This window comes from Mauremys mutica, chromosome 12, assembly GCF_020497125.1.
Source record: "Mauremys mutica isolate MM-2020 ecotype Southern chromosome 12, ASM2049712v1, whole genome shotgun sequence".
Taxonomy (NCBI): Eukaryota; Metazoa; Chordata; order Testudines; family Geoemydidae; genus Mauremys; species Mauremys mutica.
In genome coordinates, this window is record NC_059083.1 from 50,213,379 (window position 1) to 50,241,268 (window position 27,890).

A 27,890-nucleotide genomic window follows, 5' to 3' on the forward strand; every position below is an offset into this window, starting at 1 on the left:
AAAAGGTCACCAGTACAAAAGTTTGAGAACCCCTGTTCTACGCTGACTCTGCCTGGTAACTAATGATGTTGCCTCCATGGCTGACCTTGCCTGGCAACTAGTGATGGTTTCTCTGTCCCTCTCCCCCAGAAAATGGGAGCTCCAGTGGGGGCAGCACCTGTAGTTGAGATTCCTGGCAACCTGTCTGCCTGCGTCTCTCCTCCGTCTCTCCTCTGCAGGCAGAAGTGGGGAGGTTCTCTAGCCACAGATAGCCAGTGGACCGGGACTTTGAGACCCCTGCTCTGGAGGAACTTTGCTACAAATTGAAGCTCTGAACAAAGGACTGAATGACCCATCCAAGCTGTGGATGTACTCGAGAGACTTGATTTGAATCTGCAGTTTATTTCATCACTGCTAAAAGCCTGAACCAAGAAGTTTGCCATTAGATTTTAGATTCTAAAGGATTGGCAACAACGTGATTTGTGGGTAGGATCTAGTTTGTATATTGGCCTGGGTCTGGGGCTTGGTCCTTTGGGATTGGGAGAACCATTCTTCTTTTACTGGGATATTGATATTCTCATAACAAGGCATCCCCATGAGGAGCGATGCTGGTGTTGATACTGGGAAACTGGAGTGTCTAAGGGAATTGTTTGTGTGACTTATGGTTAGCCAGTGGGGTAAAACCAAAGTCTTCTCTCTTTGGCTGGTTTTCTGTGCCTTAGTAAAGGACATAAGAACATAAGAACATAAGAAAGGCCGTACCGGGTCAGACCAAAGGTCCATCTAGCCCAGTATCTGTCTACCGACAGTGGCCAATGCCAGGTGCCCCTGAGGGAGTGAACCTAACAGGCAATGATCAAGTGATCTCTCTCCTGCCATCCATCTCCATCCTCTGACAAACAGAGGCTAGGGACACCATTCTTACCCATCCTGGCTAATAGCCATTTATGGACTTAGCCACCATGAATTTATCCAGTCCCCTTTTAAACATTGTTATAGTCCTAGCCTTCACAACCTCCTCAGGTAAGGAGTTCCACAAGTTGACTGTGCGCTGCGTGAAGAAGAACTTCCTTTTATTTGTTTTAAACCTGCTGCCTATTAATTTCATTTGGTGACCCCTAGTTCTTGTATTATGGGAATAAGTAAATAACTTTTCCTTATCCACTTTCTCAACATCACTCATGATTTTATATACCTCTATCATGTCCCCCCTTAGTCTCCTCTTTTCCAAACTGAAGAGTCCTAGCCTCTTTAATCTTTCCTCATATGGGACCCTCTCTAAACCCCTAATCATTTTAGTTGCTCTTTTCTGAACCTTTTCTAGTGCTAGAATATCTTTTTTGAGGTGAGGAGACCACATCTGTACACAGTATTCGAGATGTGGGCGTACCATGGATTTATATAAGGGCAATAATATATTCTCAGTCTTATTCTCTATCCCCTTTTTAATGATTCCTAACATCCTGTTTGCTTTTTTGACCGCCTCTGCACACTGCGTGGACATCTTCAGAGAACTATCCATGATAACTCCAAGATCTTTTTCCTGACTCGTTGTAGCTAAATTAGCCCCCATCATGTTGTATGTATAGTTGGGGTTATTTTTTCCAATGTGCATTACTTTACATTTATCCACATTAAATTTCATTTGCCATTTTGTTGCCCAATCACTTTTGAAGTTCTTCACAATCTGCTTTGGTCTTAACTATCTTGAGTAGTTTAGTGTCATCTGCAAACTTTGCCACCTCACTGTTTACCCCTTTCTCCAGATCATTTATGAATAAATTGAATAGGATTGGTCCTAGGACTGACCCTTGGGGAACACCACTAGTTACCCCTCTCCATTCTGAGAATTTACCATTAATTCCAAGGAACTCCAGTTTGGGGCTGTAATTGCCTTGCTCTAAGTAATTTATCATGAATTGATACTCTCAGTTGTGTCCCACCAGAGGACTCATCATTACATATGGTTAGATTAATTTTCCATAGACCAGAGCCTATTGACACTAGACTGCATTGAAAAATTTGAGTAGAAGATTTTAGTTGTTAAGCTCTAGTATATTACAAGGTGGGATATAATAGATAACCCAATACTGATATGACAGATCAGACCAGTTCTCTACCAGAGATATGGGCTGTTATATTAGTCATTGCTCTGATATGGCAGAGGGAGGTCTACATGGGTACCAATCTTCTGTCCTTCGACTAAGACTCCTGGCACTTTCCTCTAAAGTCTACATCTAGCCTTAAAATTTCAACCTGTAACTGTGAGAGGAAGGGAATATTCTGAATATTTATGGTATTAATTCACAAGACTTGATTAACTTTTTATGCTGTGTTCTTCCAATCCAATAGCCCAGCTTGTTTTTTTGTTCCTAGACTCAACCCATGACAGACACCGAATGGAGAAACCAAACGACCATCACAGAATTTATCCTCCTGGGATTCGGGGATCTCTCTGACCTGCAAATTTTTCTTTTTCTAATGTTCCTAGTGATCTACATGGCAACCGTGGTTGGGAACACTCTCATCGTGGTGCTTGTTGTGACAGATCAGCACCTCCACACCCCCATGTACTTCTTCCTGGGGAACTTGTCCTACTTGGAAACCTGCTACACCTCAACCATCCTCCCCAGGTTACTGGCCAGTCTCCTGACTGGGGACAGAACCATCTCATTCAGTGGCTGCTTCACACAAATGTATTTCTTTGGGTTTCTGGTAGCTACGGAATGCTATCTCCTAGCAGCGATGTCTTATGATCGGTATTTAGCCATATGTAAACCCCTGCACTATTCAACTCTTATGAAAACCAGGTTTTGCCTCCAGTTGGCTGCTGGGTCATGGTTAAATGGTTGTTTGGTTACTGTCGTCTTTGTCTTATTCCTATCACAGTTAACTTTCTGTGGCCCAAATGAAATTGACTATTTCTATTGTGATGCCCTCCCATTTATGGAGCTCTCCTGCAGTGACACACACTGGTTAGTATTGTTCAATTTCAGCCTATCCTGTGTATTCACCCTGCCTCCATTCCTACTAACCCTGACATCTTATGTGTGTATCATTGCCAGCATCCTGAGTATCCCTTCCACCGCTGGGAGACAAAAGGCCTTTTCCACCTGCTCCTCCCATCTCATTGTGGTGACAATTTACTATGGAACCCTAATGATTGTCCATATGCTTCCAAACCACAATACATTAAGCCTCCTGAACAAAGTGCTCTCTCTTTCCTACACAGTCATGACTCCCCTGGTAAATCCCCTCATCTACAGCCTGAAAAACAGAGAGGTTAAGGATGCCTTGAGCAAGGCAGTCAGTAAATATGGGGCTTTCACAAAAACATGCTGAGATTTTGTCTAAATCACCCAGGCAGCTTGAAAACCTCAGGCTATCAGCTCCCATTGAAATTAAGTTGAAAACTCCCATTGGAAATCTCAGCACTAATATGAAAAAAATGGAGATGATCTGTATGGAGTTACTGAGACAGTCTTTGTAGTCCAGTTCTGCCTCCATGTTACACAACATATAGCAAAGTGAGGTTGCGGACAGCTGTCACTCTCTCATGTTCAGCACTGAGACACACAGTATGATTATATTTTTCTCCATCGTGCTGGCTAAATGTTCACCCTATAGGATGAACTTGTACAGTGTTTGAAAATGCACAGAGCTGACATTGTGTAAGGCGCTAAAACTGCTAATTATCCAAGTAAATCCCTGTGTATATCCCCTGTTCATTGTTTCGCTATGTTAGATAATAAAATCTTGTCATCAAATTCAGACAGTCAAATACAAACAAAACACAATGGGTGACATCATGTTTGTTTCTGCAGATCATTTTTTATTCCCCTAAATATGAAACAGAGGATCCAGCAGGAGCTCAGGACAATGTTGTCCATCTAACTGGAAGGACCAGGGAGAAGAGTGGCCATAACCACCTTCCATCATGGAGTTTTTAACTGGGCACCAGGCAGAGTGATGACAATTTTAACCATTTTTTTTATTTCCATAAAAAGCAATCTTTGATCAAAATTAATGGTTGGACAATAAAAATACTAACTCCTGGTGCAGCAGAGATGGGGACGTAAGCCTGGGAAATCTGCCACCCCTGAAATTGTGCTTATTGTCATCATACCCCTCTGCAAACCAGCCACCTTCACTGTGTTCACACAGGCTGGATGCAAATAGCCAGGCCTCAGCAGTGACCTCTGGACACTTCACCAGGAACAGCTTCATAGCTCTTATCTTGGCTACGTGTGGCTATGACCAGCTCCAGCAAAGCACCAGCACCAGGCTCACGGGGCCCTTGGAGGCTGGGATGTTGAGCAAACAGAGAGGTAGACTCACAAGCCAGGGGCACAGGGACTGCCCAGACCCAGCAGCGGATTTGCCAGGGCACACGTAGAACTGAGGCCATTCCTAGGGTCGGGTTTGTCAGTCACTGAGGAGGGACTTGGCATGTGGCCCTGCAGGGTAGAAGCTGCCCTGTTGCTGCCAACAGCACAGAGCAGTTCAAAGGGAGGGGAACTGTTGCAATGAGCATCCCCAAATCTGACTGCAACAAGCACCTGTCCCGAGAGGGCTAGTTCTCAGCGCACGATGCCTAGCCAGTCCTATGTGCCTTAATCAGCTCCGCTGCACTCAGGGCTCTCCCCTTGGGGCATGAGGCAACCTATGGTGAGATGAAGTGGCTACCAATGGGCAGAATTCCTGTGATGCCCAAATGGTAGTGCTGGCTCAATCTCTGGGAGCATGTCAGGGCTTGGCCAGAGGCAGGGGAGGTGGACACCGGTGAGAACAGAAGGACTTCAGCACTGCGGGAAGGATTTTCCAAGGGCCCTAATGGAGTTATGCACCCAAATCCCTGTGAAATGGGATTTGGGCATTTAACACCCTTAGGGTATGGCTACACTTGCAAGTTGCAGCGCTGGTGGAGGCTTTCCAGTGCTGCAATTAGTAAGTGTCGACACCTGCAGGGCACATCCAGCACTGCAACTCCCTGGCTGCAGCGCTGGCCGTACACCTGGCTCAGCATGGGGAATAAGGATTGCAGCGCTGGTGATCCAGCGCTGGTCATCAATTGTGGCCACACACCAGCGCTGTTATTGGCCTCCAGGGTATAAGGATGTCCCAGAATGCTTTTAACTAAATTACTCCCTTTGTTTTGTTATGCAGCCTCTCTTTGTTTTGTTGTGAACTCCCATTGCTACCGGAGCTGCTCTACCGGAGCTGCTTATGCTGTGATCAATCTGTATCCTCCTCCCTGCGTGATTCACAGGGGTTGAGTGTTTGCTTTTTGCTTGACCAGCAGCGAGAAAGCGAGTCAGCAACTGCTTATCTGGTCTGCAGGCTTTTGCAGTTAAAGAATAAGGGGTTGGGTTTTGTTGTCAACTCCGTGCACCGGGCTCCGTGCACCCGGAGCTGCTTCAAACACAGCTCCTGTTTGCTGTCATCAATCTGTAACTACTGTCAACAATGAAATGAGATAACCCCCTGCCTGTCTCATTCACAGGGGTTGAGTGTTTGCTTTGCTTGAGAGAAACGGGGGGAGGGGGCAGAGGGGGGAAAGGGAGTATGTTGGATGCAGGCTGTTTGCAGTTATCAGTAAGGGGGTGGGAAAATTTTCTGATTTTGCAGATATGGAGACAGAGTAGGCAACAAGGTTTGCTATAGGGATTGGTTCCTGGGTTGGTGTTTCTGTGGTGTGGTGTGTAGTTGCTAGTGAGTATTTGCTTCAGGTTGGGGGGCTGTCTGTAAGCGAGGACTGGCCTGCCTCCCAAGGTTTGTGAGAGTGAGGGATCGGGTTTCCAGGATAGGTTGTAGATGGTTGATGATGTGCTGGAGAGGTTTTAGATGGGGCTGTACGTGATGGCCAGTGGTGTTCTATTATTTTCCTTGTTGAGCCTGTCTTGTAGTAGGTGACTTCTGGGTACCCATCTCACTCTGACAATTTGTTTCCTCACTTCCCCAGGTGAGTATTGTAGTTTTAAGATCGAGTAGGTGTTTGTCTCTGTTTGAGGGATTGGCGCAAATTTGGTTGTCTCTTAGGGCTTGGCTGTAGACAATGGATCATGTGATGTGTCCTGATGGAAGCTGGAGGCATTTAGGTAAGTATTGCAGCAAGTAGGTTTCCAGTATAGGGTGGTGTTTATGTGACTATCACTTATTTGTACAGTAGTGTCCAGGAAGTGGATCTCTTGTCTGGACTAGTCCAGGCTAAGGTTGATGGTGCCGTGGAAATTGTTGAAATCCAGGTGGAATTCTTCAAGGGCCTCCTTCCCGTGGGTCCATATGATGAAGATGTCATCAATGTAGCGCAAGTAGAGATGGGGCACTAGGGGACGAAAGCTGAGGGAGCGTTGTTCTAAGTCAGCCATAAAAATATTGGCATACTGTGGGGCCATGCGGGTACCCATAGCAGTGCCGCTGACTTTAAGGTATAAGATGTCCCCAAATCTGAAATGATTGTGGGTGAGGACAAAGTTATGAAGCTCAGCCACCAGGTGTGCCATTGGCACATCAGGGATACTGTTCCTGACAGCTTGTAGTCCATCCTCATGATAAATATTGGTATGAAGAACTTCTACATCCATGGTGTGCGGGATGATGTTTTCATCCATGTCCTGTACAGGTCCTCAGGTGGGGAACTGCCCCACTAACACAAATGGAGATACCTTGAATTATATCAGCTGGGGATCAGGCTCAGTGTCCCCCAATAGGGTGGAGAGTGGTGAAGGAGTCTTACTAGCCCTGATCAAACATGCCAGATTGTTTCTAGACTCTGAGTTCAGGGACAACATCTTCCAACCCCACCCCACGTGAATTATCATTCCACAAATATTATGTAGTGCAGAGGGTCACTCCCTAGTTAGGGTTGTACATCAGCCTGGTTCTGTCCCATCCTAAGATCCACCCCACAAAGAGATGTATTTTATTACATCTACAGTTAACATCAGGAAAAAGAAAAGGCATTGCCAGTCCCTGACCCACATCACCATCATCACCACAGGAACTAAGGGAGAATTTACTCCATTTCTGAATTTATTGCATAAACTGATGTCTTGTGAGGGGGTGAAAATTATTCCTTCTCCTACATGGCACTGAAATGCTAAATATACCAGGATATATAGTTATATTAATTTCCATTTATTATTACCGAAGATCAGTACCTAAGGACACTAGACTGGGTTGGAAATCTCAGTCCAACATTTTAGTCGATGTATTTATTAATTTTGACTCCTAAGTCATGGCATGATTCTGGCCATTGCCAGAAGTGAAAAACAGCATTTAAGCATCATTGTTAATCTCCTGTATGTCACTGGAAGGAATATGACACTAGATAAAGAAATGGTTTGATCTGTCATATCAGTACTCGGTTACCAGAGAAATAGTTTCTTTTATTAGTCATTGTTATAACATGGCAGAGGGACATCTACCTGGACACCAATGTTCTGTGCTCAGGCTGAGACTCCTGGCACTTAGCTGTGAAATCTACATTTAGCCTTAAAATTTCAGCCTGTAACCAGGAGAGGAAGGGGAGTTTCTGAATATTTATGGAATTAAATCATGAACTTTTAACTATGTTTTTCCAATTCAATTGCCCAGTTTGTTTTATTGTTCCAAGACTAAACCCATGGAAGACAGAGACTGGAGAAATCAAACAGATGTCATGGAATTCATCCTCCTAGGAAGATCACCAATGCATTGTAGTTTTCTCAGGAAGTCGGTGGTGTCTCAAAGATAGCTAGGAGTGCTGGTAGCGTAGGGTCTGAGGAAAGAGTCCAAATAGTGAGATAATCCTGCTGTAAGAGGGCCAATGCCTGAGATGATGGGGTGTCCAGGGTTTCCAGGTTTATGGATCTTGGGTAGCAGATAGAATACTCCTGGTTGGGGCTCTAGGGGTGTGTCTGTGTAGATTTGTTCCCATGCTGTAGCAGGGAGTTTGTTGAGCAGATGGTGCTGTTTCTTTGGTACTCCTCAGTGGGAACGGAGCATAGTGTCCTGTAAAATGTGTCAAGTATCAGAGGGGTAGCCGTGTTAGTCTGGATCTGTAAAAGCAACAAAGAATCCTGTGGCACCTTATAGACTAACAGACGTTTTGCAGCATGAGCTTTCGTGGGTGAATACCCACTTCTTCAGATGCAAGTATTCACCCACGAAAGCTCATGCTGCAAAACGTCTGTTAGTCTATAAGGTGCCACAGGATTCTTTGTTGCTGTAAAATGTGGTGTTGGAGAATTGCCTGGCAGCCTCCTGTTCATGATCCAACCTGTTCATGGTGACTACAGCACCTCCTTCATCAGCCCCTTTGATTATAATGTCAGAGTTGTTTCTGAGGCTGTGGATGGCCTTGCATTCTGTACGGCTGAGGTTATGCGGTAAGTGATGCTATTTGTTCACACTTTCAGTCTGTGCACATCTGCAGAAGCACTCTGTGTAGAAGTCAAGTTTCTCATTACGACCATCAGGAGGAGTCCACGCAGAATTCTTCTTTTTGTAGTGTTGGTAGGAGAGTTCTTGTGGGTCAGTGCACTGTTCAGAGGTGTATTGACAATATTCCTAGAGTCGGAGACAGCGAAAGTAGCTTCCAGATCATCACAGAACTGTATCATGTGTGTTGGGTTGGTGGGGAAGAAAGTTAAATGGCCATTCCATTCGGTGGCAGCATGTTGTAAGGGTGATATGTGGGCAGCTATTTTCAGAAATGCCCACTAGATGGCAGCATATATTTAATATTAAAAATGGGGTGGTGCAAGGACATTATAAGAGGCCATCATCTTGGACAGGCATCTCCCAAAAATGTAAGCTGGTGTTTAATCACAATCTCAAATATTTTCCGCAATGGATTATTAGACTTCGAAAAAGATGCAATTATACAAGGCACACTGTACAAGTCCCATTGGGCATTGTTAGCTACAAAGCTTTGGAGACACAAAATGAACCAAGTGGGAGAAAGGTTGAAACAGGACCTTATAGAAAAGTTTGAAGACTGAATATAAATATGAGGCAGCATTTACACTTTTTAAATCAAAGGGGAAGCTCATTTTCCAAAGGTAGATCAAATGCACCTGCTCATCCCTTCAGTAACTGAAGGTCTTTTCACTGAGAAAATCCAGTTTCTGCAGAAAGACAAGAGACAAGAAACTCAGCTGAGGATCCTGAATCCTGGCAACTGAACCCTGAGAAATAGGAGCTCATTGCTTCAAGCTTGGGCTGTGCTGTGGTTACAGGTGAGCACCATCTTTCTGACTCTATTTCTATATCACCACCAGACAGAGGCATGAATGTGCTTTGTGAATATTAGAGGGATGAGGTAGATGAGGTAATATATTTTATTGGACCAGCTTCTGTTGGTGAACAAGAGAAGATTTTCAGCTACACAGAGCTCTTCTTCCAATGAATATAAGTAGTTTTATCCTCACCTTCCCACAGCAGGGCCAGTCAGGATTCATAGCATCATTTCATACAGAGATGGAGCATTAGATCCATGTCTTGTGACAGGTCCTCAGTTGGGGATCTGCTCCACTGACAGAAATGAAGATACCTTGATTTACACCAGCTGGGGATCTGACTCAGTGTGCCCCACATGGGTTGCGGAGTGGTGCTAGCGTCTTACTACCCAAGCTCACACAGGCCAGAGTGTTTCTAGACACTAAGTTCAGAGACAACATCTTACACACACACAGACACAGACACACACACAGACACACACACACACACACACACCAGTGCTTTTCTCTATTAACATCTGTGGCAAAGTTCCTCCTCTCCCCTCGTAGGTCCTGCGCTTATTGGCAGATTTCCTCCCCTCAGTGGTCTTCCCCTTGGATGAAACCCACAGTCTGGATCAACTCCTCCTATGTCTGTTTAGGAGTAGCGAGACTTGGGGGGAACCCAGTCCCGCCCTCTACTCCGGGTTCCAGCCCAGGGCCCTGTGAATTGCAGCAGTCTCTATAGTGCTACTTGTAACCGCTGCTTGACTGCTACAGCTCCCTGGGCTACTTCCCCATAGCCTCCTTCAAACACCTTCTTTATCCTCACCATAGGATCCTCCTGGTGTCCGATACTGCTTGATTGTAGGGTGTTTCCTCAATCCTCCAGTAGTACCCCCTCTCAGTTCTTAGTTCCTTGTGTCTCTGACTTCCAGCTCCTCATACGCACTTCCTTTCTCTGGCTCCTCCTCCTTTGACTGGAGTGAGCTCCCCTTTTTATACCAGGTGCCCTGATTAGCCTGTCCTGATTGGCTGCAGGTGCTCCAATCAATGTAGCTCTCTCCGGTGCCTTCTAGAAAGTTCTGAATTGGCCACAGGTGCCACAGGAGCAACTGCCATTTTGGTTCCCATCGTACTAGGGATTTGCTTAGCCTGGGGCTAACATACCTGTTCCTGAGTACTTTCCTGTAGCCATCCGGCCTTGCTCCATCACACATCCCACAATCATATGGAGTGCAGAGGGTCACTCCCCACTTAGGGTTGCACATCAGCCTGGTTTTACTTCTTCCTAAGTGCCATCCTCTTAAGAGCTGTATTTTTTTACTGCTACGTAGTCAATGTCGGGAATCAGAAAAGGCATTGCCAGTCCCTGAGCACGTCACCATCACCTCCACGGGAACTAAGGGAAAATTTACTCCACTACATGAATCTATGGCATAACTTGATCTCTTGTGAGGAGGGCGGAGAAATTATTCTTTCTCCTACAGGGAACTGAAATGCTGAATATACCAAGAAACACTGTGAGATTAATTTCCATTAATTCTAAGAGAAGATTGGTTCAACATTTTAGTTGATGTATTTATTGATTTTGACTCCAAAGTCATGGCATGATTCTGGCAATTGCCAGATGTGAAATACAGCATTTAAGCATCGTTGTTAAAGTTCTGTATGTCACTAGATGGGATACAACAGTAGATAAAGAGTCTGATCTGCATATCAGTACTTGGCTACCAGAGAAATGGACTGTTGTACTAGTCAGTGCTCTGATATGGCAGAGGGTGGTCTACATGGATACAAAAGATCTGTTCTCGAACTGAGACTACATGCACTTTGACTGAAGTCTACATTTAGTCTTAAAATTTCAGCTGGTAGCCAGGAAATGGAGGGAGTTTCTGAATATTTATGGAATTAATTCACGACATTTGATTACCTTTCAGCTCTGTTCTTCCAATTCAATTGCACAGTTTGCTTTATTATTCCTAGACTTAACCCATGGCAGACATAATCCGGAGAAACCAAACGGCAGTCACAGCATTTATCCTCCTGGGATTCGGGGATCTCCCTGTCCTGCAAATTCTTCTCTTTCTAATGTTCCTAGTGATCTACATGGCAACCGTGGCTGGCAACATGCTCATCACTGCACTAGTTGTGGCTGATAAGCATCTTCACACCTCCATGTACTACTTCCTAGGGAACTTGTCCTGCTTGGAGACCTGCTACACATCAACCATCCTGCCCAGGATGCTGGTCAGTCTCCTGACTGGGGACAAATCCATCTCAGTCAGTGGCTGCCTCTCACAACTGTATTTCTTTTGTGCTCTAGCAGGTACGGAATGCTGTCTCCTAGCAGCAATGTCTTATGATCGGTATTTAGCGATATGTAAACCCCTGCACTATTCAACTCTTATGAATAACAGGTTTTGCCTCCAGTTGGCTGCTGGGTCATGGTTAAATGCAGGGGCGGCTCTACAAATTTGGCCGCCCCAAGCATTCATGCCCGGGAGGCGCCCCGGAGCCGCGGGAGCAGCGGACCTCCCACGGGCATGACTGGGGAGGGTCCGCTGGTCGCGCGGCTCGGCTGGACCTCCCGCAGCTGCGGGCGGTTCGCTGGTCCGGCGGCTCCAGTTGAGCTGCCTCAGTCATGCCTGCGGGAGGTCCAGCCGAGCCGCCGGCTGAGCGTCCCCTCCGCAGTCATGCCTGCGGCCGGTCCGCTGCTCCCGGGGCTCCGGTGGACCTCCCGCAGGCATGACTGCGGCAGGTCCGCCGCCCCAGCCTGCCGCCCCCCTGGGAAAGGGCCGCCCCAGGCGGGTGCTTGCCCCGCTGGGCTCTGGAGCCGGCCCTGGTTAAATGGTAGCTTGGCCACTACCATCTTTATATTATTCATATCACAGTTAATTTTCTGTGGCCCAAATGAAATTAACCATTTCTATTGTGATCCTATCCTACTGATGGAACTCTCCTGCAGTGACACACACCTGAGCATATTGGTGAATCTCATATTCGTCTCCGTATTCACCCTGCCTCCATTCCTACTAACCATGACGTCCTACGTGTGTATCAGTGCCACCATCCTAAGAATCCCTTCCATTACCGGGAGACAAAAGGCCTTTTCCACCTGCTCCTCTCACCTCACTGTGGTGACAATTTTCTATGGCACCATAATGATTTTCTACATGCTGCCGAAACATGATACACTCAGAGATCTGAAGAAAGTGCTCTCTCTTTGCTTCACCGTCCTAACTCCCCTGGTAAACCCCCTCATCTACAGCCTGAGAAACAGAGAGGTCAAGGAAGCCTTGAGCAAAGCAATCAGTAAATGTGGCTTTCACAAAAATATGCAGAGACTATAAGATAATAATTTAGACTTAGTTTTGAAAGCTGCCTGGGTGATTGAAGCAAGGAGCCTGTGATGCACTGTACCTCAAAGTAGCACCCTGTAACCCCTATATTCATCTTTTGTATATTGTGATATTTCATAAAAAGCATGCCTTGTAAGGTATCATATGAAAGGTCATGATCTGCTGAAACACATTCCTCTGTCAAAACATGTATATCATCATTGTATAAAATGTTATGAGCTTTTGTTATATGGTTGTTATTGAATTATGTTGGGAGTCTGGAGTCGCCCACTGTTAGTTCTCCAGTGACAACATAGGAGCTGACCCACACTCAGGTGTTCATTAAATGACCATCACCAGCCATCGACCAGCAAGGGAATTGCAAACAAGAGATTCATAATTCTGTAAAAGACAGTTGCGCAAGCACTGCACAATGGGAATTTCTGAACTCTGTGTCTCAGCAAGGCCCACCAGGACATGTCTGCGCCAGTATTTTTCCAGGGACATGAATTGAGAGTATAAAATAAGGGACAGTGGCATCATGAGACCACCTCTCTCCTCCCCCACAAAACTGGGAAGACAAAGACTTTGAACTGGGGAGGTTGGTCCCAGGCTAGGAGGGGAATTCAGCCTGTGTATTAAGAACTGTAACCTGCCTGTGACATTCAGTGTGGTGAGAAAAGCTGTTTGAATCAAATATTACTGAGTCTGATAAAGTTTAGGATTTAGAATGCGTTTTTAATGTTTTTTTTCTTAGGCATAAAGGTCAGAGATAGTTACCTAACACTTGGATCACTTAATCTATCTTTGTGTAGTTAATAAACTTATTTTAATGTTTAATCTTAACCGGTGAGTTTGTCTAAATGCTTGGGGAATCTGCTCAGATTACAAGGGCTGGTGCATGTCCGCTCTCATTTGATGAAAAGCCAGGTGCCAGCAATGACCTCTGGACACTTCACCAAAAATAGCTTTATACCTATTATCTGAACTAAACCTGGCTTTGACCAGCTCCAGCAAAGCAACAGCACCAGGCTCACAGGTCCCTTGGAAGCAAACAAAGAGGTAGACTCACAAGCCAGGGACACTGGGACTGTACAGACCCAGCTAGGAATTGGCCAGGGGACCTGTAGAACGGAGGCCATTTCTGGGGCCAGGTCTGTCAAACGATCACTGACGAAGGATTCTGCATGTGGCCCTGCAGAGCACCAGCTGTGCTGCTGCCACCAACTGCATAGAACAGTTCAAAGGGAGGAGACCTGTTACAATGATTGTCTCCAAAACTCACTGAGTGCATGTCCTGAGAGGGCTCGTTCTCAGAACACGGTGTCAAGCCAGCCCCATGGTTTTATGTTATGAATCCTGCTTGCAGCGTTTTGCCAAGTTAATGCCGGGTTACTTTCCCCCTTTTTATTAAAACTTTCTTTTCTACACTCAGACACTGTGCTTGTGAGAGGGGAACTGTTGCCTCTAGAGGTGCCCAAGGGGTAATTTGTAATTGTCTCAGGTTACTGGGTGGGAGCTCGAGCCCGTTTTGTGTTGTATTATTGGAAAGGAACCCTTAGATATTGAACCTGGCCCCTGTTGCTGCTGACTCCAACTGGAAGAAGGGTTATATAAGGAATCACTTTGGGCAATGTTCACAACTAAGATTTGGAGACACAAAGTTAGTCAGCTGAATGACAGGTTGAAGTGGGACCCTTTTTAGAAAGGTCACACACCATCACCATAAAAACAAACAAACCAACCAGCCCCCAAATGGGTTGAGAATAATGTTTTCCCAATCAATTTGGCAACCAAACTAATAATAAATAAATCAAGTGGTTTGTTGCCAAAAAGCTGAAACAATAATTTTATTTGGGTTCATCTGAGAAAACTTGGGTTAAAAAAATGAGAACTTCATGTTTGTATATGAATTTCTCAAAAGCAGGTGTATGGAGATTTGTGTGATGCAGAAATGGAATGGATCTATAGACAATAGAAATCTATTGTATGGAGACAATATCAAAATAATTTAAGGAAATGTGTGTTGGAGGGAGGGGGGACTGCCCTCTAGTGGATGGAAATAGATCCTGTCAAATTTGCCAGAACTCAGATACTGGTCTGGAGGTAGAGGTGGGATAATCTGCCCCCCATATAGTTCTCACCTTGGTCTCTGTTACTTAGAGATTGGCTCAAGCCCTGAAGCATGAGGTTTAATATCCCTTCCAGAATCTTGATTTCCATTAATTATGATAGCTCTGGACATTACCGATATCCATGTAAATATCCAATCCCTGACATTCCATATGTTATCTCTCTCCTGCCATCCCTCTCCACCCACTGAAAAACAGAAGCTAATGACACCATTCCTTACCCATCCTGGCTAAAAGTCATTAATGCACTTAACCTCTATGAATTTATCCAGTTCTCTTTTAAATCCTGTGATCATAGAATCATAGAATATCAGGGTTGGAAGGGACCTCAGGAGGTCGTCTAGTCCAACCCCCTGCTCAAAGCAGGACCAATTCCCAACAAAATCATCCCAGCCAGGGTTTGTCAAGCCTAACCTTAAAAACCTCTAAGGAAGGAGATTCCACCACCTCCTTAGGTAACCCATTCCAGTGCATAGTCCTAGCCTTCACAACCTCCTCAGGCAAAGAATTCCATACGTTGACTGTGCGCTGTGTGAAGAAATTATTTTTATTTGTTTTAAACCTGCTGCTCATTAATTTCATTTGGTGGCCTCTAGTTTTTATATTATGGGAACAACTACATAACTTTTCCTTATTTACTTTCTCCACATCACTCATGATATTATCTACCTCTATTATATCCCCCTTAGTCTCCTCTTTTCCAAACTGAAAAGTCCTAGCCTCTTTAATCTCTCCTCATACAGGACCCATTCCAAACTCCGAATCATTGTAGTTGCCCTTCTTTGAACCTTTTCTAATGCTAGTATATCTTTTTTGAGATGAGGAGGCCACATCTGTACGCAGTATTCAAGATGTGGGTGTACCATGGATTTATATAAGGGCAATAAGATATTCTCCATCTTATTCGCTATCCCTGATTACTTGTAGCTAAATTAAATCCCATCATGTTGTATGTATGTCTGGGGTTATTTTTTTCCAATATGCATTACTTTACATTTATCCACATTAAATGTCATTTGCCATTTTGTTGCCCAATCACTTAGTTTTGTGAGATCTTTTTGAAATTCTTCACAGTCTGCTTTGGTCTGAACTATCTTGAGCAGTTTAGTATCATCTACAAACTTTGCCACCTCACTTTTTAACCCTTTCTCCAGATCATTTATAAATAAGTTGAATAGGACTGGTCCTAGGACTGACCTTTGGGGAACACCACTAGTTACCCCTCTCCATTCTGAGAATTTACCATTTATTCCTACCCTTTGTTCCCTGTCTTTTAACCAGTTCTCATTCCATGCAAGGACCTTCCCTCTTATCCCATAACAATGTAATTTACATAAGAGCCTTTTTGTGAGGGACTTGTCAAAGGCTTTTTGGAAATCTAAGTACACTCTGTCCACTGGATCCCCCTTGTCCATATTTGTTGACCCCTTCAGAGAACTCTAATAGATTAGTAAAACACGATTTCCCTTTACAGAAACCATGTTGACTTTTGCCCAACAATTTATGTTCTTCTATGTGTCTGACAATTGTATTCTTTACTACTATTTTGACTAATTTGCCCAGTATTGACGTTAGACTTACTGGTCTGTATTTGCTGGTATCACCTCTAGAGCCCTTTTTAAATACTGGCATTACATTAGCTATCTTCCAGTCATTGGGTACAGAAGCCAATTTAAAGGACAGGTTACAAACCATAGTTAATAGTTCTGCAACTTCTCATTTGAGTTCTTTCAGAACTTTTGGGTGAATGCCATCTGGTCCCGGTGACTTATTACTGTTAAGTTTATCAATTAATTCCAAAACCTCCTCTAGTGACACCTCAATCTGTGACAATTCCTCAGATTTATCACCTACAAAAGCCGGCTCAGGTTTGGGAATCTCCCTAACATCCTCAGCCATGAAGACTTTGCCATGAAGCAAAGAATTCATTGAGTGTCTCCACAATGACTTTATCGTCTTTAAGTGCTCCTTTTGTATCTTGATCGTTCAGGGGCCTCACTGTTTGTTTAGCAGGCTTCCTGCTTCTTATGTACTTAAAAAAAACATTTTGTTATTACCTTTTGAATTTTTGGCTCAAACAGTGATGCTTTGCAGTTTAATAATAACCATGACATGCCGACAGGTTAGTTACCTTAGAAAAACCCCTGTGCAGTGACTCGATACTTAGTGCTGCTTTTCACACCTCAGATATTTCAATTAGGATGCGAGTTCAAATACATTCTCCCGCCGCATCTCTTTTGAGTCAGTAAGACCAGGGATTGGGGAGACTACTTAGGCAGCCTCCACTTACTTCAAGGGAAAGTAGACATGCACAGCCTTTGCCACCTGAGCAGATTTACCAAACACTTCAGACAAACTTTCTGCTGAGGATAAACATAAAAGATAGATTTTACGTGATTACAAGTGATAGCCAAAAAAATCAGATAAGTTACCAAAAGAAATAACAGCAAAATGCATTCTAAGCTCATCTTAACACTCTCAGGACCCTTACAACTTAGATGCTTCTCACCACAGTCTGGCTGTTTGCCCTTAAGCCAGGCTCTTCCCTTTGATCAGCACTTTAATCGCTTGATGGTGGTGTGTATAGATGGAGATGGAAAAAATAATATAAATAATATATGGAGATATACCTATCTCCTAGAACTGGAAAGGACCCTGAAAGGTCATTGAGTCCAGCCCCCTGCCTTCACTAGCAGGACCAAGTGCTGATTTTGCCCCAGATCCCTAAGTGGCCCCCTCAAGGATTGACCTCACAACCTTGGGTTTCCCAGGCCAATGCTCAAACCACTGAGAGAGAGAACATGGCAAACGTGTCTCCCTTTTATAAGGTTCTTTCTCCCTCTTGGTTCCTGTAGTGGGGCTGCTACCTGCTCCTGCCCTTTTGGAACTTTAAAATAGCCCTGGGAAGGGGCTTTATGCTGGGCTGATTGGAGGAGTGGCTGCAGCTGGGGCCTTATAAGAAGAGGGGCAGTTCACAGCTCATCAGACAGAGCTGCAGGGCCTTATAAGAAGGCCAGGGAAGCCAGAAGGAACACAGTCTCTCTGCCTTCAGAGAGAGAAGGGCCTGGCTGCAGGGAGCTAGACCGGGTACCTGAGTGGAGCAGGGCTGGGGACAGGCTGAGGAGCCGAGGAGCTCCAGCCTGGAAAGCCCCAGGCTGCGGCCTAGCATTGGGCTAACAGGTACTGGGAGCTGCAGAGGGCAGCCCAGGGGTAGGCCAAGGCAGCAGGTCCAAACCCTCCTTGCCAGTGATGAACAGGCTGATACTGCAGTCTGCCCCAGGACATGGGGCTAGAGAATGACTGACAGTAGCCAATACTGAGGCAAAGTGGGGATAGTGAGGTGGGGGTTCCCCTGGGAGGGGGAGACCCAGTTAAAGGGGCACTGGGGTCCAGGGAGGGACACGGGGGCCAGTAGCAAACAGGCGAATCACCGGCCTGCAGGGGGCGCTCTGGATGCTGGACTGAGCAAATTCCCAAGGACGACCAGCAGAAGGTGCCGCAGGGGTGAGTCTGACCCGTTACAGTTCCCTCCCCCCTCTTCAGAGTCAGGTAGTCTTAGGCTGGGCTAGGTTTGTCCCATACACAACCTGATGAGCTGTGAACTGCCCCTCTGCTCCCAGAGCATTTTGTCTGGATTTGTTTTAAGCACATTTTTAGCCTCATAACTATATACGTGAAATTACAGCCAGTACATTACTATAACAATGATGATCAGTGCCTCATGAGCCTTCCAGAGTCTCCCAACATGACAAACTTTGCATTGGATGCCACTCAATTATATTATAAGAATGAACATGAGGGTGCCGGGTGTTCCCCCGAGCTGTCACATAAACCAATTTGCAAGATGCTGAGTTCCACTACCGCTCAGCAGAAGGGTGAGAGTATTGTTAAATAAACATTTTTAATTAGCATTTATAAAGATCCTTGGAAGAAATATTTCTGGGGCCAGGGTGGGGCTGGGGAGGGGTGAAGGGAGATTCTTTTATCCAAATCTTTCATTTGCAAGCTATGGATTAAATCTACTTTACATTCAGTTTCCTCTGTGTGTGTTAAACTGCATGGCTTCAGAACCCAATATGGCAGGCCTGATCATTTTAGCCATTTTTACTCTTTTATTTGCATTCAATAGAACAACTGACATGAGAAAAGATGACCACGTAGAGTCAGACTCTGCAGTCATGCACTCCATGGGCACTGCTTTAGATTTCAGCCATGCAGAGCTATGATCTCATACAGCAGAAAGGAAATTCCTCTGGGTGGGGGAGGTTGGTTGAATCAGGACAGCTGTTAGTGCTTTTTTTTTTAATTGCGCAGACAGTACAAATTCTCCAGGCTCAGCCCCTTCAGAGGAGGAATCAAGGGAGACGTAGCTTTCCGCGGAGAAGGATACAAGTATGAGGACACCTCTGCACTTTATAAATAGAGCAGGAAGAGCATGTTCTAAAACAGATTGTGACAGTTGCTCATCCATTCAAGGAGATGCAGGTCTCTCTACTGAGAAAATCCAGCTTCTGCAGAAAGAGGAGAGAGAAAAACCCCAGCTGAGGATCCTGAGTCCTGGTGGCCAAGCACTGATGAATAAGAACTCATTGCTTCAAGCTTGGGCTGTGCTGTGGTTACAGGTGAGCACCATCCTCCTGACTGCATTTCTATACCACCTTCCATCCAAACAGGGGCATGAATGTGCTTTGTGAATATTAGAGGGACGTGATGGGTGACGTAATCGCTTCTATTGGATAAACATCTGTTGGTGAATGAGAGAAGGTTCTGATCTACACAGAGCTTTTCTGCGGGTGAATATTTACTGTTTTAGCTTCTCCTTCCCAGAGCAATGTCAGTTGACATATATAGCACCATATAATAGTGATGGAGCGTGAGATCCACGTCTTCTGACAGGCCCTCAGTTGGGGATCTGCCCCACTGACACAAATGGAGCTACTTTGATTTACATCAGCTGAGGAACTGGCACAGTGTGCCCCAATGGGGTGGGACATGGTGACAGAGTGTTACTAGCCCAGATCACACATGCCAGATTGTTTCTAGACTCCAGGTTCAGGGACAGTATCTGCCCCCACCCCCATCTAGTGCCTTTCTTGTTCCTGTATTATCATCACACACTCATTATGGAAAGCGGAGGGTCACTCCCCAGTTAGGTTTGCACATCAGCCTGGTTCTGCCTATGGAGGGCGCTACCCCAGTCTTCAAGCAATTGTCTGTGAACAGCACTGTGTGCTACTACAAGGGAAATTAAATCCCAAGCTGTGTGTCTGTTAAGGTGGAGGTTTCAGAGTAGCAGCCGTGTTAGTCTGTATCCGCAAAAAGAACAGGAGCACTTGTGGCACCTTAGAGACTAACAAATTTATTTCAGCATAAGCTTTCGTGGGCAACAGCTCACTTCTTCGGATGCATAGACTGGAACAAACAGACAGAAGATATTTGTACATACAGAGAACATGAAAAGGTGGAAGTACGCTTCTCCAGCTCTTCTTTGTCTGTGGAGCAGACAGAAGGTGCCTTTCAGCCTGTGATGATTGAGGGTACTGCCAGGGGCGGCTCCAGGCACCAGCGCTCCAAGCTAGGGTGGCAGGCAGGGTGCCTTCGGCGGCTTGCCTGCGGCAGGTCCGCTGGTCCCGTGGCTTCGGCGGACCTCCTGCAGAACCTCTGTGCTTGGGGCAGCAAAATGTCTAGAGCCACCCCTGGGTACTGCAGTTGTCTCAGAGTTGATCCTGGATTCAACTAAAGCCCAGGAAGGGAATGGTCCTAAATTTGTTTCTGCTAGGAAGAATGGCACTGTAACTAGGTTGTATCCAGTTAGTGTCCTAGCAAAATCCCAGAGGCCAGACAGTGCTGGTGCTTGTATTTTGCCTGTTGCTAATGTGCGGCTGGAAAAGGGTGTAGCAACTCCATCTGATCAGGGTGATACCCTAGCTGGGGCACCAGGAGAGCATAAAGGTGCTTTGATTGTGTTACTAACTGACAGTTTGAAAACTTGTAGGAAGAAGGAAGAGATTCCTGAGCTTGTGTGTGGCAAAGGGAAGGACAATGCTTCTAACCTTTTGACTATGAAATCTAGCAGTTTGCCCGAAAGAGGATTGGGTAGGAATCCGCATGATGAGCCGAAGGTAAGTCTGGACGTATGTAAAACTCAGGAGTTGGCAGTGGCTCGGCAGAGTAATGCTTCTGTGGAGCAAGGTAAAGATCAACTGGCGCTTAGAAAGATTCCTGAAGAGAAAAAAATTCATGATAGTCTTTGCAAGCAGTTTGCTGCAACTGAAGGGTGTGGGAGTAATTTAATCAAGAAAGTTTCAGTTCCTAACAGCCAGAAAATTTCTATTGGGAATGGATCCACTGACTTGCCTTTTGAAAGATCCAGTGTGGATAGTTTAGAGAAGGTCTCAGATAAAATGAAAACTTGTCAGGAAATTTAAACAGCCCTATGACCAAGTGCCTGTGTTTGGCCAGCTTGTAGGGAAGACAATGGTGTTGGGACACGAATGTCTCCCTGCTGAATCTGTAAGTGAGCAGTCTGTGCTTCAGGGTCTAAGGACAGATTTGGTTACTGGTATTTCAGAGCAGAACCCTTTTATGGCTGAACGCTTAAGGATGTAGGGGAGAGCAAGCAAACTCTCACATTCAGACACTTTGGATTTGTGTGGTATCTCTTTAAGACAGAATCCAGCCTTGGAATTGGTAGCAGTTAAGGATCTGAAAACTGGTGAACAGGCTCCTGTCTCTGTTGATGCAAATTACCTGGCTGGCAGGGAGATGAAAGACTTGCTAATAGCTGTTAGCAAAGAGACCACAGCCAAACAGACAGTGAATTGTGTTAAGCAAGAAAGCTCAGAATTTGACCCCTCAGAACAGGGGGGAAAAAATATCATGCTAATGGTATTAAACAAAAAGCATGGCATAACAAAAATGCTTGTACACGTACACTTGCAATGCATTTGTTGTTATTGGTAATGGTATTTTTTATAACTAATGTGTTGCTAATACCAAACATTTTAAAAACATACAATGTGCCTAATCTTTTGGAAATTCTCTTGAACATGTTAAGAATTATGCATAAGAACGCACTTTATGTTAAAAGACCTTGTAATGCTGATGTTGCACAGTATAGTCTTGGAACTTTTCACAGGAGAAAAGACATTCCAGATCTTATGTGCTGAATGAAAATGGAAACTGAGGCACACTAACATTGCTTTCATAGCTAAATTCCAAGATTCCTATACTATGGACAACATTAATATCTACATTAACTTAATATTTATTGAGTTCCAAACATTTGCCAGAGCTTGTATGGATAAAGTAGCTATGTTCTTTAGCTCTTGGCAAGATCACACGAGACATACAGGAACAAGAGCAGATCCAATCCACTATTGTTCTAACCAAGTTGTACCTCGAGTTTGTAAAGAGATTCAATCATGTTATTCAACATGATTTTGATAAACCATTTCTATTTTATACTGATACAACTTCTAACCCAATAGTAGCCATAGTAAAACAGAACCAAGGATGGGGAGCTCTCGGGATGCAGTCAATAATGTTTGTGTCATTCCTTTCTGCATCAATTTTGTGTTGGGGGTGTGACGTTATTGACACAAACTGTGAACGTTTAGACCATTATTGCAACCAAGATCCTGTAGTGGCACCAAATCTTCTCAAAAGGAGATTAAGGAAGGTGTTTCTGAGGAGCTTATGACTTGCTGGTTATGATTATGCTATCTGTATGCATGTATCATTTTTTGTATTTAAAGTTATACGTACTGTCTCTATACTGTCTGTATTTCAAACTTGTGCTATGCTTCTGGGTGACACCCCAGACAATTTGGCATCAGCACTGCCTAGCCTGCTTGATGGCCCTTTAAAGACCATCCGCTGTACAATTGACTCACTGAGAGAAGGCAGATACATCTTGTGACTCAGCAAGGCATGCAGGGACATGTCTATGAACAGAATTCTTAGGTTCTTCCATGCCAGGTGCTGGGTAGCTTGTATCTGAGACAAAGGAAGCACAAGCCACATGGCAAAAGGAGTATAAAAGGCAGCTGCATCATCTACATTTTGTTTTCAATCCTGCTTCTAACCTCTGGAGCAGGAGTCTCAAACTCAATTTACCTTAGGGCCAGTGCCAGTCCTCAAATCCTTCCTGCCTCTCATAACAAGGCATCCCCATGATGAGCGATGCTGGTGTTGATACTGGGAAACTGGAGTAATATAATATAAAAGTTTTGTTTTCTGAACACCATCTTCAGTGACATTATTGGCCACTAATGAGTCCAGTGGCCAAGAATGTCACTGAAGATGGTGTTCAGAAAACAAAACTTTTATATTATAATTTTTATTTCAAATTTCTTAGAAATAATAAAACTGTCATACAATTTTATACAATTCTTCACCTCCCAGAGATTTTGTATTGTTTTCCAGACACCTGGCAATGCTTCAGTTCTGTCAGATTGTTGATGTTTGGCCTCAGTGACAGAGCAGTTGAAACCTTCAGGATTGCAGCAATGCATGCATCAGATAGTTGTGTTTGGTATTTTTACTTGTATTCATTATGGGGAAAAGGGATGCTGCCTCTACGCCAGGGGTTCTCAAACTGGGGGTCGGGAGCCCTCAGGGGGTCACAAGGTTATTACATGGGGGCTTGCGAGCTGTCAGCCTCCACCCCAAACCCCGCTTTGCCTCCAGCATTTATAATGGTGTTAAATATATTAAAACATGTTTTTAATTTCTAGTGGGCAGTCACACTCAGAGGCTTGCTGTATGAAAAGGGTCACCAGTACAAAAGTTTGAGAACCCCCTGCTCTACGCTGATTCTGCCTGGTAACTAATGATGTTGCCTCCATGGCTGACTCTGCCTGGCAAATAGTGATTGTTTCTCTGTCCCTCTCCCCCAGACAATGGGAGCTCCAGGGGGGGCGGCACCTGTAGTTGAGATTCCTGGCAATGTGTCTGCCTGCATCTCTCCTCCGTCTCTCCTCTGCAGGCAGAAGTGGGGAGGTTCTCTAGCCACAGATAGCCAGTGGCCCGGAATTTGAGACCCCTGCTCTGGAGGAACTTTGCTACAAATTGAAGCTCTGAACAAAGGACTGAATGACCCATCCCAGCTGTGGATGTACTCGAGAGACTTGATTTGAATCTGCAGTTTATTCCATCACTGCTAAAAGCCTGAACCAAGAAGTTTGCCATTAGATTTTAGATTCTAAAGAATTGGCAACAACGTGATTTGTGGGTAGGATCTGATTTGTATATTGGCCTGTGTCTGGGGCTTGGTCCTTTGGGATCGGGAGAACCATTCTTCTCTTACTAGGATATTGATTCTCAGAACGAGGCATCCCCATGAGGAGCGATGCTGGTGTTGATACTGGGAAACTGGAGTGTCTAAGGGAATTGCTTGTGTGACTTATGGTTAGCCAGAGGGGTAAAATCAAAGTCTTCTCTGTTTGGCTGGTTTGCTGTGCCTTAGTAAAGGAACTTCAGTTTGGGGCTGTAATTGCCCTGCTCTAAGCAATTTATCATGAATTGATACTCTCAGTTTTGTCCCGCCAGAGGACTCAGCATTACATATGGTTAGATTAATTTCCATTAATTCTAACGAGACCGGTGCCTATTGACACTAGACTGCATTGAAAAATCTGAGTAGAAGATTTTAGTTGTTGAGCTCTGGTATATCACGAGGTGGGATATAATAGATAACCCAATATTGATATGACAGATCAGACCAGTTCTCTACCTGAGATATGGGCTGTTATATTAGTCATTGCTCTGATATGGCAGAGGGAGGTCTACATGGGTGCCAATCTTCTGTCCTCCGACGGAGACTCCTGGTACGTTCCTCTAAAGTCTACATCTAGCCTTAAAATTTCAACCTGTAACCGTGAGAGGAAGGGAATATTCTGAATATTTATGGTATTAATTCACAAGACTTGATTAATTTTTCATGCTGTGTTCTTCCAATTCAATAGCTCAGCTTGTTTTTTTGTTCCTAGACTCAACCCATGACAGACACCGAATGGAGAAACCAAACGACCATCACAGAATTTATCCTCCTGGGATTCGGGGATCTCCCTGACCTGCAAATTCTTCTTTTTCTAATGTTCCTAGTGATCTACATGGCAACTGTGGTTGGAAACACTCTCATCGTGGTGCTTGTTGTGACAGATCAGCACCTTCACACCCCCATGTACTTCTTCCTGGGCAACTTGTCCTACTTGGAGACCTGCTACACCTCGATCTTCCTGCCTAGGTTACTGGCCAGTCTGCTGACTGGGGACAGAACCATCTCACTCAGTGGCTGCTTCACACAAATGTATTTCTTTGGGTTTCTGGTAGCTACGGAATGCTATCTCCTAGCAGCGATGTCTTATGATCGGTATTTAGCGATATGTAAACCCCTGCACTATTCAACTCTTATGAATACCAGGTTTTTCCTCCAGTTGGCTGCTGGGTCATGGTTAAATGGTTGTTTGGCTACTACCATCCTTATATTATTTATGTCACCATTAATATTCTGTGGCCCGAATGAAATTGACCACTTCTATTGTGACCCCATCCCATTGATAAAACTCTCCTGCAGTGACACACACCTGATCATATTGATGGATTTCATGCTAGCCTGTGTATTCACCCTGCCTCCATTCCTACTAACCCTGACGTCCTATGTGTGTATCATTGCCACCATCCTGAAAATCCCTTCCACCACCGGGAGGCAGAAGGCATTTTCCACCTGCTCCTCTCACCTCATCATGGTGACAATTTTCTATGGCACAATAATGATTGTCTACATGCTACCAAAACGTGATAAATTTAGAGACCTGAAAAAAGTGTTTTCTCTTTGCTACACAGTCCTGACTCCCCTGGTAAACCCCCTCATCTATAGCCTGAGAAACAGAGAGGTCAAGGAAGCCTTGTGCAAAGCAGTCAGTAAATGTGGCTTTCACAAAAACATGCAGAGACTCAGAGATAATAACTTAGCCTGACGTTTTCAAAGCTGCCTGGGTGATTTAAGCAATCAGCCCACATTAAAATTAAATTGAAAAGTCCCATTGAAAAATCTGAGCACTAAAATGAAAAAGAATTGGAGATGATCAGCATAGCGTTACTAAGACAGTTTTTGTGGTCCCTCGCTGTGTGCATGTAACACAACTTATAGGAAATTGCCATTGTGGACAGCTCTGTCACTCTCTCATATTCAGCACTGACACACACTGTATTATGGTATTTTTCTCCATGGTGTTGGCAGTTCACCCTATGTGAAAAGGGTGGACCGTGTCCAAAACTGCACAGAGCAAACATTGTGTAAGGCACAAAATCCACTAAACATGAAAGTAAATCCCTGGGTACATCCCCTGTTCATTGTTAATCTATGTTAGATAATAAAGTCTTGTAATCAAATTCAGATAAAGTGGGAATTTTTCATAATGTTTCATATGAATATTGTGTGTGCCTCAGTTTCTCCTATGGGATGCATATTTAATTAGGTAGAGGAAAGGACTGTTTACTCTTTGCAGAGACTTAGAGACATAGGTATGACTGATGCCTAGCTGCCTGGGGCCTGAGTACCCATGCCCATGGAGATTTCCAGAACACAATGGCCACCAATGGGCAGAACTCCTGTGATGTCAAAATGGCAGCGCTGGCTCAGTCACAGGGAGCATGTCAGGGCTTGGCCAGAGATAAGGGAGATGGGCACCATTGAGACCGATAGGACTTCAGCTCTGCAGAAATGACTTTCCAAGGGACCTAAGGAGTTAGGCACCCAAATCCTTAAGTTGGATGCTTAATTCCCTTAGACACCTGTGAGAAGCTCTGCCTGGAGAGCCACTGGTGTCCTTTCATGGTAGGTTCAATCTATGCATTTCCATTGGAAACAGACCCCACATCAACAGAAATGCACTGGATGGATGGGAAACCCCTGCTAAATGTTTGTGAGTCACTGCTGTTCTTTAAGGTGCTGTTGTAACCACTGTCGTTAGATGTTTTGGCTGCATGTGTGTGTTCTCTCGTTTACTGCACTGGCTCTGGCCAGGTAGCCAGAACAGCAGACTTTGGTCGAACTGCCCAATAAAACCACCAGACTCCTGTTGAGTAGTGAAGGCACTCGGCCAGGTTTATTGCCAATGAAGCACGGTCCTAGTTGCCCGGAACAATATCTATAGTTACACGAGTATATGTATGCCTGTGACAATGGATATGGCTCAGTGAACAGCAGGTATTTTCTTTTCCCTCCTAGGCTGGACAAAGCTGCTACTCTTCTTTTATATACTGATACAAACAAGTTTTGTATTGTCCCTCTGACATAGTTAGTGACTGCCCCCAACGTGGTTTGTTACCACCCAATACCTTATCAAAACATCTCTATCCTTCTTACCTTCATCCTGACTTTATCTTTAAGGGGTCAGCATGTTCCTCTTATCCTTGGGGGGGGGGTGCTTCTACCATTCTTGGTAACCGGGTGTTCTGGTACCATCCATCTGGAATGTTTTTACGTCACTGCTCAGTACCTAGGAGTGCTTCTGTTTTTGCAACTCCAGTCCTGTTCTTGCCAACTTCATATATCACAAAGTGAACCTGCCACCAGGCACGTCTTGTAACACCCTGATTTCTGCTCACAGCCTGACTTTGCTTTATAGCAGACAGGCCTGACTTCTGTTCAGGCCTTAGCCCTTGTAACTCAGGCTCTCTCTACTACAGCCACTAATGTTGCAATCAGGCTGTTTTACGATTTGGTTCTCGGTGGCTCTATTTTGGAATAGCGCACACATAGCAGTAGGTAAGAAACGAGGAAAGGTGTGATTATGCTCTGTAGGGTCACTAGAGGGCAGAGGAATGGAAAGTTGTAGTGGTGTTGCCCAGTGGATAGCAGCCAAAGTGGAAGGGCAAGAAAGGAGCTGTTATGTTGCCAAATGCCCACCTGAGGGAAGTGGAAAGGAAGGTGAAGTTGAATAATGGTTTATTAATTGTGAAGAATGGGCCCTGAAGAGAAAAGGACCTCTGCAATATGTAATGAACTATGGAAACTGGCAGATGTTGGGAAGTTGGAAATGGGCTGTTATACTAACTAATGGCCAGCAGGTGACATGACTCAAGCACTGGAAAGAGGCACTATGATAGCAAGAAGAATCCAATAGAGGAGAGCAAAGAAACAGGCTGGGAAAGCAACACTAGATGGCAACAGAGGAGAGGAACTGAGAGGGGGTGTCAGAAATACTGAGCAGTGACCATAAGATTTTAGT

General features: G+C 44.8%; 2 protein-coding genes across 2 annotated transcripts; both read left to right on the forward strand.

Annotated features, from left to right (window-relative positions):
* The first annotated feature begins 2,048 nt into the window (after positions 1-2,048).
* On the forward strand, positions 2,049-3,321 carry LOC123346558 (olfactory receptor 2AP1-like). Its single transcript, XM_044984030.1, has one exon. It carries the CDS (start codon positions 2,365-2,367, stop codon positions 3,319-3,321), a length of 957 nt encoding a protein of 318 aa, XP_044839965.1. The 5' UTR covers positions 2,049-2,364.
* A 15,758-nt stretch (positions 3,322-19,079) lies between these two features.
* LOC123346461 (olfactory receptor 2AP1-like) lies at positions 19,080-25,941 on the forward strand. The gene is made up of 2 exons (XM_044983870.1): positions 19,080-19,274; positions 24,645-25,941. Exons 1-2 carry the CDS (start codon positions 19,227-19,229, stop codon positions 25,632-25,634), a joined length of 1,038 nt encoding a protein of 345 aa, XP_044839805.1. The 5' UTR covers positions 19,080-19,226; the 3' UTR covers positions 25,635-25,941.
* The last annotated feature ends 1,949 nt before the right edge of the window (positions 25,942-27,890 follow it).

What these genes read in the sequence shown, in the direction of transcription:
- LOC123346558 (XM_044984030.1), top strand. Translation starts at nt 2,365, where the DNA reads ATGACAGACACCGAATGGAGAAACCAAACGACCATCACAGAATTTATC.
- LOC123346461 (XM_044983870.1), top strand. Translation starts at nt 19,227, where the DNA reads ATGAATAAGAACTCATTGCTTCAAGCTTGGGCTGTGCTGTGGTTACAG. An exon ending in GGGCTGTGCTGTGGTTACAG is followed by an intron (nt 19,275 to 24,644) that starts GTGAGCACCATC and finishes TTTTGTTCCTAG; the next exon opens with ACTCAACCCATGACAGACAC.